Raw genomic sequence first — 11,308 nt, forward strand, 5'->3', positions numbered from 1 at the left:
AGCACCGGATGCCCATGGATCCAGAGACATCTATCCGCTCCGGCAAAGCACCTGGATTAGATGCAGAGCAGCGTCTTCTCCCCGTGTCCTTGCACATCCCAACTTAACCCTGTCTCCCCTGGCTTTTGCGACTCCTGGAGAAGACTTTTTCCCTTCTGTTTCTCCTCCTAATAGAGCTGCTAGGACAAGGAGCCACTGTGAGCATCCTGCTTTGTGCCCCACCATGCACGCCCGATGATACTCCACTGGGACATGGATATGAGGAGGTGACATTAAGGGCTTCATAGCGGGCCAGGAAGGATGGAAAACTCATCCATCCACCCATGGGGCAGCACAGGAGCTGTCATCAGGACTTCAGATCTCATAGCTGGCTCCTTCTTGCCCCACGATGCCAAGCCGAGGAATGGCAAGGGAGGCGGGGGGGGGGCGGGATTTTTGCCAGCTGCTGGGATGGAGTTTTTGGGAAAAGAGATGGTTTGGCATGCAGATCAAAGAGCACCACGGCGTGACAGAGGGCTGCCCAGGTGGGGTACCCCTCTCAAAAGCCGTTTACCTCCCCAGTCTCTCCCAAGCTCCTAACGGCACAGCTCCTCCAGCTGAGCATCTCCCAAGGATGGCCCCAAATGCATGCAGGTTGCCAGTTCTCAGCCTCCATCGCCCAAAACAACCCCCAGCAGCACCCACCCCTGCCCGGAAACATCCCACTTCCTTCTCGTCCTCAGCCCTTGCACCACCCAGAGCAGTTTATTCCCCCAGAGCAAGGAGAGAGGAAAAACCCCACCGCCAAGGGAAGGCGGAGGGGAACCGGTTGCCCTTTGCAGGCTGCATTTCTCCCGCCCCCCAACTCCAGCATAGTGGGGTGTCCCCCCATCCTCTCCCGAAACCCAGCGGTGCAGCAAAAGCCCGGCAGAGCGCGGTGCTCCCATCTCCCCTCCCCTGCAAGGAAGCACCGCACGGGGCACGGACCCCAGCCCCAGCACCCCAGGTGTGTGTCCCCCCGCGGCCGGGGGAGCATCCCGGCGTCCTGTCCCCCCCCCTCCCCGTATCCAGCCCCTACCTTTGCGGAACGGCATGAGGCTGAGGCAGGGCTGCGCTTGGATGCCCGAGTTCCGCAGGCGCGGATGTCTTGCTCTTTATAATATATATATATATAAAAAAATATGTTTCTTCCTTGCGTATATTATCTTCCTTCCTCCTCCTCCTTCTTTTAGAAGGAAACGGACATATTTGGGCAAAGCCCGGCAGAAACCAGCGTCATTTGGAGGCAGGCACTGCAGAAAGGAGGAAGTTCTTGCAGTTTCAGAGCTTTTAACCCTTCGCTTCCCGGAGACAGCAGGGCTGCGAGAGCGGTGACAGGGACAGGACAGGGAGCTGATGGCCTTAAAAGAGATTTAAGGCACCGGGAACTGGTTTTTGGTTTGTATTTTTTTGTGTTTTTTTTTTCCTTGTAGGACCAGTACAGAACTAAGCGTAATGGATATGGGCGGAATAATGGGGTTTTGGCCTCCCGCATCACCTCTGCTGATCTTCTGAGCTCAGCAGAGCACCAATCCCATCTTCTGTGTGGTGGCACTGGGCCAAGCTGGGAAAACTCAATCGCTTCGAACACCAGGGAGCCAGAAACTCATCTCCCCACACTTAGCATTTCCTGGCTGTCCTTGCACAGGCTGGATCATCCCAGGCCAAGGCAATTGGAGGTTCTGATCCTGCTGTGCTAACCCCCACGCTGAGGATGTGCAAATCTCCCTCTCCTGGGATCACAGCAGGGACAGCCAGCACAGGGCTGGGATGAGCTGTGAGCTGAGCCCAGCATTTTGAAGGCCCATCAGGTCTGTGTGGCTTCATCTCAACCATTCAACCTGCAGCTCAGGTTGCAGCAGGAGGTGAAGGTGGAGCATTACCACCCGGGAGAGTTGTTTATTTTTACTGTGGTTCCTTTACTGCCCTCCCTGGAGGTAGGAGGCGGCATTGGCTTGGAGCTAGTTCAAGAGAAACTCCTTAAGCTACACAGGACTGGACCCAGTCATTCCACCTTGGTGGTTAACAGCAATACCATGAGCTCTCTACTGTGTCTGTGCTCCCTGCAGAACAACTTGTCCCTCCTGGAGTCACCAAGACCTCCCTCAAACCACCCCTGTGCCGGTGGCCCTGGTGGTTAAAAGCCTCCCTGCCCATCTACTGCAGGTTCCAGCCCCATCCAGCCCACCATGATGGCCTAGATGAGCGGTCTTCATCCTTTCCAGTGCAGAGTCTGCCAGATTTGGCTTAAACCTCCCCTGGAGAAACCTGTTTAAGCCAGTGGGTGAGGAACATTCCAAAAAATGCCCCCTGGACTCCGTTATGAGAGCTGTAACTCCAGTGGGGAAGGCAGGGACATCAAATGCATTGCTGCTTCTGCCCTGCCCTGGGAGGAATGGCTCCTGCACGTCCCTGAGCCTCAGCACCATGTGAGGGACAAAAGCATACAAGATGGCATGAGCTGCTGGGCTTCCTTCCAGCGACTGGAACCCGTTGCAGCAGCTGGGGCTGGGTCTCTGTCCAGGCAAATTGAGCAGACAACCACTTTCTTGGGGAAAAAATAATCCAAAAATGGAATTTCCCAGGACATTTAGCAACCCTAAAGGGCTGCAGGCTGGGAAAATTCAAGGCAGCTGGGCTAGACCTCCACGTGCTGCCACCAGACAGAGCCCAGCAGGTAAAGGAGAGTCCTTCTTCGCTCCACGTGGCCCAACACCCACGTGCAGGAGAACACTCCAGCCATGCCTGAGGCCAGGGCGGCACAAGAGCAACCTGCCTTTCATTGCATTTGCCAGCAGCAGCAGCCAGCGCTTTCTGGAGACAGTTCAAGTCCCAACGCTAATCCACAGCCTGTGAAGCCCCTCTTGCATCCTTCAGGTTCTTGCCACCCCTTGCTAGAAGGTGCTGAGTCCCGCTCCATGCACAGGCTCTTGCAGCGCATGGCCCTGGCTGCTCCTGGCAGCCATCCCAGCAAAGCTCACGGTTGAGAAATGGGGAGCAACTAAAGGGAGAGGGAGGAGAGCTCAGCACTGCCCCAGCTTGCTCGGGGAGCCCAAGCGAGCAGAGCTGCACACAAGTGCCAGCATCTACCCACGATGGTCCCTGGACAGGATCTGGCCCTGGGTGGGCAGGAGCAGGTACAGAGCTGGCACCTCTAAGCATCCTGGATCTCCAGGGCATCATGAAGGAAGCGCTGTCATCTCGCTGATAAAACTTACTTTCTTCCTCCCAGTTGTTGGACTCGTTCCACGTCTACCGCCCAGGAGCTCTGCTGATCCACCCCCGCCAGCAACGGGAGCCCAACTCTAACCCAATCCTGTACTCTGGAAAACAAGTCCTGCTCCTCAAAGTGATGAGCCTCCAAATCTCTATAAAACACAAAAAGAGGTTTTTACAGTTTTATTACCCGGGATAAACGAGGATCAGCAGTTCATCTCTGGAAGAATATTTCCAGCACAGAATTCCAGGTCTTGGCAAAAGAAACATAACGCAATATACTCAGGGTTAGAGCAAAGAATGAACTTGGGTGTCATGTCCATCAAAATCCATGTTTGGATGCTCATGTCCAAATTTGTTGTCTATAACATCCTGCTCAGTGCCTGCATAGCTTGGAAGGTGCCTAACTCTTTGGCTGGTTTTTTTTCTGCAACAGTAATCTTTCCTGGACGCTATCAGTTCAGCTCCGAAAATTTTGTGGTAGGAGCTTCTCAGAGCATCGTAGGTGTGATCGAGTCCTGTATTAGAGGCTGGTGGTTAAGGATCCTGTTAAGGTGCTTCCATCACCTGGTCAGGGAGGCAGAGGGGCTTTGCCACCCCCTTGGCTGAAATGGCACAAAGGTTTAAGTAACCCCTGGGCAAGCGCCCACCCTCAGGGCAGGTGAGTGGGTGAGCAGGTGAGCTGCTCCTGCTGCTCCAGGAGCATTTTGGGATTTAAGAGGTGCCTTCTCAGCAGTGAAGCTCCTGCTTCTGCCCCGCATCCCATGGGCAAAACCAAGGCCAGTCACCTGAGGCCCAGCATCTCTTCAAGGGAAGAGACTTACAAGATACATCCTCCATTGAAACTGGTCCCCAGGAAATCAAAGTGAATAAAGTGTCTGGTTGATAACTGGGATTTGCTCCAGTCACTCTGTGCGTTGGGCTAGAAAGATCTCAGATGGGACCATCCTTGGTCTCCACACATCTGTTCTCTGTTTTACCCATGGGCAATTTCTAGAAAGCAGCTTCCAAGCTCCAGCCAAGGCCATCGTAAGAGTTGGTGCATCTTGATACCTCATTCCCTGTATTAGATATTACTGGTTTTCGCTCACAGAGAGCACGTCGGGCAGCTAAGTGGTGCCAGGCAGTTTAAATAAACAGGTAAGCCTTCAAACATAGTCTGGGGATTTCTGGTGAACCAGGATTCTCACCGCTTACTGTTCAACAATGTAAAAGTAATAACAATAATTAAAAAAAAGAAAAACACTAAGAAGCAAGCTGGTCCCAAAAAGAGGTTTAGATGAAACTGAACCAGTTTCATTTATGAATGCGGTCCAGAACAGTGAAACGAGGAGGGCTGCATGATCAGAGAGGCTGGTGGGTGTCTCAGCATCACTTGGGGTTTTAGGAACAGGTTGGGCAAACAGGCTGGGAACAGTCTTAGCCAGTGCTGATCCTGCCCTAGGGCTGAGGGATGGTCCAGATGACTTCTCAAGATCTTCCCAAGCGCTGCTTTCCATGGGAGAGGCACCGGCAGCAGCGATGTTCATGGGCACCTTTCCCAGCCATGTCCTGTAGGAAGCTGTCTCCAAAAGAAGGAAAAGCATGATTTAATGAGCATTAATATTTTAGTGAGGCTGTTTAGTTAGAAATGATCTCGTGAAGAGTCCTTTTACCTTTCTACCAGGTTTAAAACACATATTTGGTTAAGATGCTGTGACTGCAGCCCTCAGCTTCATCCTTAACCCCAGAAAACCCCTCTTTGTCCAAGACAGAGATTTAACTTGCCTTTCCCATCTTGCACCCAGCCAGGCTTTGTACCAAGGGGCACGGGAGATGGGATGCTCTGCCGGCGCAAGCTGCTCAGTATTTCTAAGGGAAGCAGAGACATCTTTACCTGTACAGGGAGAAATGGATCTTGCGATCAGTGACAGCTCAGCCAGGAAATCACTATTGAACTGACCTCCCTCTTTCCGGTTAGTGGTACAATAAGATAATGGGTGGTAGCAGTCTGTGAGACAAGGATGTCGGTGCTTTTCTTGGGTCGGAGCCACGCAGTCGTTTCAGCCTGAGAAGGGTACAACAAGGGTTGTACTCTACAAGCAAATAATAACGCAAACAGCTCATTTAAAATATTTATAACATTTTGAACAGCTTGCGTGGCACAAACCCAAGAAAGACTAGGGTGCTCGTAAACGCTGGCGCTGGGTACATCGTGGGACGTGCTTACACGATCAATCAGGCTTGCATAATCCTATTTTGTCCTTTTATAAGATGTTTGAGTGCCCAGGCAGCCTCTTAGCCTCTGGCCTCAGCTCCTGGGCTACAGATTGCTTGAAGGTGCTGCTTCCCCAGGCAACATCAGGCCCCTTATCCCACCGCTCTGCTGTTTTCTTGATGAGCTGCTGCTGTTATGCCTAAGCCAACCTCCCAAGGTTGCACCTCAGTGACCAGCCGCTGACCACCACTGAGCTGTTTATAGCCCCGAGGCTTCTGTTTTCAGCCCGCGCCCACGTTTTCAAGGCCTTTTGCTAATCCCTCCACTCCCCAGCAGCCAGACACACCTGGTACCCAGCTCCCTTTCGCACGACAAGCTCTCCCTGCCTGTTGATCCCAAGCCTGGCGCTTCAGCCTGGCAAATTTAGCAGAGGGAAAGTTGCAAAGAGGCTTGTGGGCTTTTGCTAGCAACGTCAATGCCGTTTCTGCTGGGAGAGCAGGCAGGACACACAGGTCATCAGGGCTTAAAATAGAGAAGGGACTGGGAATGATGCGCTTTTGGAAACTCTCCAGCCAAACCCCACGTACACTGCAGCCTGACCTAGACAGATTACTTTTTGCTAACCTCTGGTATTAGAGCTGGCATCTTCATATCACAAAGATTAGGTGCTCTACAAAGGTGTCGAGACAAAATTGGATTAGAGAGATGCAGGTCAAAGACTTAGGACCAGGTGCTCTTTGTCCCTTGTACAGCTCTGGGTCTTGGTGTCCTGTTTTGCACAGGTTTTGGAGTTTGGAGTCCTGGGTTTTGGAGACAAAAGTCCCAGTAAGGAACCAGACAGTAATTACTGCAGCAGCACCACTCGCTGTCAAATGTGTACCGTGGTGGCTTTTCTGCAGTTGCCTGCTCCCGCAGGTGTCTAAATGTGATTTTGCTCTTCCCGTGCAGGAAACTCAGTCTCCCCACTCCATGGATTTCCACGGCTTTAAACTGCTACCACACACCCACCTGAGACTGAAGAGAAAATGTCACATTTGGAGAAACATCTCCATCCTCCTTCTGATGCACCCAGAGCGACGAATAATCACAGAATGGTTCGGGTTGGAAGGGACCTTAAAGATCACCTAGTTCCGCCCCCCTGCCATGGGCAGGGACACCTTCCACCAGCCCAGGTTGCTCAAAGACCCATCCAGCCTGGCCTTGAACACCTCTAGGGATGGGGCAGCCACAACTTCCCTGGGCAACCCATTAATCAATTCTATTTCACACAGTCTGGGCTTGGCGAGGCAAATCCTTGTCATGCAGTTAAATCCTCCCCCTTTATTTTTTTTTAATCATAAAAAAAATATTGATTTTATGATGCCAGCATAATGATTTTTAAATATAAAAACTGATAGTAGACTCAAGCTTCCTGGCTTTTATGTTCCCCAAATGTTGCCTCCAAAAGTGCTGCAGGAAAAACAAAGACCATCAGGCTTTCCCCATGAAGAAAGCAAGCTGCTAGTAATAAAACTAAGCAAAAAACTTTGAAATGATCAGCTAGAAAGCAAAGTGAAGAAAGGCTGGGGGGGAATACACGAATAGCATTGTGATGGCTGGAGATATTTTTAGGACTTACTTGATTTCCTTATTGGGAAATATTCCTAAATTCCTGGCTTCCTCCAAAGAGCTGAGCCCTTCCAGGTGAATGTGGTACTCCTGGGACAGCATCTGTGGAAGCAACTGCATTGTGTTTTATGGGACAATGTGCAGAGCTTTAACCAGTGCAGTACAGGCAGATGGGCTGCACGCTCCTGAGTATTCTTCTGAAATTTGTGCTTGAAGCAAATACCCAGATCCTGGTTTGAAAACACTTCATTGCTATATAATTACTTCCCCAGAAAGGTCTTTAATTTTTGATGGATAAGTACATCACCCTCTCCTACAAAGAGTGAAGAGCCACTGGGAACTGCTCCAGGCCATATTTCCTCTCCCAGTGGCAACTCTGCCATCACTAGAATTGCAGAGTCCCAGCATTTTCCTGAAGTGCCTCAACCAACACAAACCCCACCAATTTTCTCTTCCCATCCTCACAAGAGGAGCGAGTGCTGGAGGAGCTTTGTGTGTTTTGCTAGAGTATCATTTGAGTTTTGGTTCACAGTTGCTATACTAGTTTTACAAGTTCAAAGCAGGGAAGTCCAAAAAAGCTACCCAGCTTTCTGCCCGCGGCAAAAGGTGGAGAAATCTGTGATGAGTTGAAGACCTTTGTCTTGGCAGGACCACACGGATTCCTGAGCTGTTGACTTGCTGCAAGCTCTCAAATGGAGAGTAGAGATCACACCTTAGAGACTGGGAGAGGAAAAACAACTCAAGGGCTATGAAGTGCCAAGATGCTTAAAAACTGCTTTGGAAAAAAAACCAACCCACATTCTTCCTACAGGAGGAATAAGAAGCAGAATAGAAATACAGAATGCGTTAGCCGTCTTCTTGGCCAAAACCTTGTTTTCTATATAGCTGAGGTCGTCTTGGGCTTTATCAGCAAGTAAAGCATGTGCTGCTTAAAGCATCCTTGCAAAGTCTCCAGTGCCTGCTTTAGCCATCCCCAACGTTAGCTGGTTTATCTTGTAAACCAAATGCAGTGCTGGAGAGAGCGTGCTACAACTGCTGGGAGATGGGCAGGCAAGCACCAGCCTTCAGACCTACCAAACTGGGGCAGTGGGATGTCCTGCAGAGGGGACATGTTCCGGCAGGAGCAGAGCCTTTGTCTCCTGTCCCCCGCTACCCACATCTACAGGGCTGAAAGCTTAGGATGTGCTGACACTGTTTGGATATAAGACATAAGGCTGTGCTCTTACATTTCTGTACTAACAAGAACAAAACACAGCACGAATCCCCGTGCTTTGGGATCTCTTTAGTTCCTGATGCTAAAAAGAAAAGGACAAGAAGGAAATACCTTAAAAATGCACTTACACAGACTGCAGTACAGAAATTACATCTTCTCAGCTGAATTCACCTCACAGTCCAAAGTTCAAGACTAAAAGCACTTGCCATTCTCTGCTGTTAAAATAAAGAGCAACTCCACAAAGAATATGGGTTTTGGTTGCATTGTTTCAAGTACAGGGCAATAGGGTGTCATCCCGATTCTCCAACCAACCTTCTGCATGACCTTGCGCAAGACACTTTTCGTACATGTCTCCCTCCCTCTTCACACACATGGCTATTCAGCCAGCAAGGTCGTTGAGGCAACAACTCTCACCTTCCATATAAAATTGGCAAAGCAAGCTTAGATTTCGACAACAGTAACGTTAAAAATGTTCCCTGTGAGCTCCATCTCATCAGATTTCTTCAGTCTGACACCCAGTAGGCAAGTGATAAACTGACAGCTGAAATTCAACACAGGTTAAGCACAGAACAGCACACGCAAGAAAATACAATCATAACCTATGTGCATAACGATGGGCTCTGAAATAGCTGTTACCACTCAGGAATGAAACCTTGGGGTTATAACAACTACGAAAGCATCAAGTCAATATTTCCCTGCTGTTAAAATAGCAGCCAGTGTTAATTAGGAAGAGAACAAGGCAGCAAATGGTTATGCCACTATGCAAATCCTTATTCATAAGACTTCAGGGTTGATAATGCACTAGGGACACCTCGTTCAGCTCCGGGCTGACACGTCCCACACGTCCCTCTCACCTTGCTGTTAGCTTCAGGACGCTGTCAAATCTCTCTTAAGCAGTCATCTAATCTAGATTCTCAGAAGTAATGTGCAGTTCATACTTAGCCTGAGAGGAGATTCAGTTATTCAGCACATTAGAGAATCAGAGTAATTACATGTGTATTTAAAACATGCAATTAAAGCTTAACTTTAGGAAATCAAGTCTGAAAAATACCAAAATGCTTCATCTGAAGGGGTATAACCAATATTGTACTGCCAATAAAGCAAATGTATCTTAACAGCCCACCATTCTCTCCATTTGCTGTAAAAGTGTAACGTTTTAAGGCACCACACAAGAAGAGAAACAAAAATATCATTGCTTCAGACCACAGTTAAAAGTGTGTACTTACAGAAAAAGGTGGGGGCACAAAAGTATGCAAACCCAAACAAACAAGTAAAACTTTGTAGCTGCAATGAAGAACTCCAAAGTTCTGCTGAGCCTTTTGAGAGGGCACTGATGAATCACGGAAGGAAAAAAAAAAACCTGGATGTGTAAGCAGGAAGAGCTGGAGGTGTTAAATAAAAAGTAATTTGAGAAACCACTAGAAATAGAAAAAGGTCAGTAACAAGTTTCCAGAGGAGGCAGGAAGTAGAGAAGTAAATTCAGAACTAAATTTTTAAAGACATGCAAAGTACAGTCATACCTGAGAAAGCCTGAGCCAACACATCAACACAGGCTAAGTGGAAGAACGTGCATTTGCAAAAAAAATACTTGCTACCGATTACATGATGTGATAAGTAAGGTCTGTCTAAGGACCTCCGTCAGTACGTCCGACCCTTTTCAGGTTTCCGCACCTCTGTAGGTGTTTGCATTTACTGTGGCAACACCTAGAGGACAACTGCTCACAAATCAGGCTCCGGTGGCACGCATTTGTACAGCGCCCACCAAAGCGAGTACCCACAAAGAGATGAAACTAAGGCAACGTAGGTCTGCTAACGCTTTAGAAGGAGGTATGCTTACGCTGTCTTAGTGACTCCACAGTACAGAAAAATACTTTATTTATAGCATGAATCTCCTACACAAAGCACTAAATGAACAAGCCATCTCCCCTGCGCAAACTTCACCCATAAGTCTTCAACAATAAGGATTTTTAGAACTAAATGGTTCAAAACTTGCCAGTAAAACAATTCTCAGCAAACGGAAGACCTTCAAATCATCAAGCTGGAAGCTCAGAAGCCGGTATTACAGAGAAAACAGCAGAACAGCTGGTCAGCAGACACAGAAAACAGTCTGTATAGCTTAAGAAATGCTTACAGCTAGTCACTCGGAACAGCAGTATTTGATGAAATAAGTCATGAATAAATCATGTTGCTTAAAGCCAAGTCGTATTTCCAGCTAAGTTCAGGTAATACTAAATGAGTTATCAGCGCTTAACTTTCTACAGCATGCTGCTCAAATTATTTGACTCTCATAAGCAAATCCATGCTAATTCATATTACACTAATTTCTTTGTTTTACTACATGGTAGCAAAGCCCTTACAGTGTTGCTCAAGGTCAAACAGAAAACTAACAGCAGAGCCAATAACAGAAGTTGGATTATGTTATTGCCCCAAGTCCTGTGGTTTTAGTATTAGTCAGGCCAGTTCTTCACCTCTGCTGCAGGGAGGTTTTCTAACAGTGGATCCAGCTATTGCCAACAGCAGCACACGTGCTGTAGAAGGGACTGACTCCATGGGACGACCTTGTGCAACAGAAGAGGATAGTAAGGAAGCCAACACACAGTAGGTAAAATACAAGTGTTTTTTTTTTAAAAATTGTTTTTCTGTTTTACAAGCAAATGTTTGTACAGAGGTTGGTGGAACACAAGCAGACAAAAACACAAGACCAAGGGTTTGTCATATAGATCTGCAGCCAAAACTTAATAGAGGGGCAATAACTGGAGATATTCACAGCGTTGATCAACTACAGGTCTATACCCCCTCCCCCAATACACGTGTAACAGAAAAAAGACATCCAGCATCAGCTTTTAAACAGCTAAAATGCCCCCAGAGCTCACTTCCATTTTAAAATCTGTACAATTCTAGGTGCAATGGAGCACAGAGACAACTGCCATCATTGCATTGCCACCTCTTGCCAACGCTTTGTCACATACTGTTCCCAAACAAAAAGCAAATATAAAAACAGGAGCAGAGTGCTATGTATTATTTTACAGCAGATTTAAAAAAAAAAAAAAACAAAC

The 11,308-nt window shown here is 48.2% G+C and overlaps 1 protein-coding gene across 1 annotated transcript in view; it reads right to left on the minus strand.

Moving 5' to 3' along the window:
- The window catches only part of PFKFB3 (6-phosphofructo-2-kinase/fructose-2,6-biphosphatase 3), a 43,077-nt gene extending 41,895 nt beyond the window's left edge, over positions 1-1,182 (minus strand). The window contains exon 1 of the mRNA XM_054208108.1: positions 1,058-1,182. Coding sequence (XP_054064083.1) covers positions 1,058-1,073 — 16 coding nt within the window. The 5' untranslated portion in view covers positions 1,074-1,182. The remainder of the gene's footprint in view (positions 1-1,057) is intronic.
- Positions 1,183-11,308: the final 10,126 nt, after the last annotated feature.

Source organism: Rissa tridactyla, chromosome 1 (genome assembly GCF_028500815.1).
Source record: "Rissa tridactyla isolate bRisTri1 chromosome 1, bRisTri1.patW.cur.20221130, whole genome shotgun sequence".
In the NCBI taxonomy this organism is placed as follows: Eukaryota; Metazoa; Chordata; class Aves; order Charadriiformes; family Laridae; genus Rissa; species Rissa tridactyla.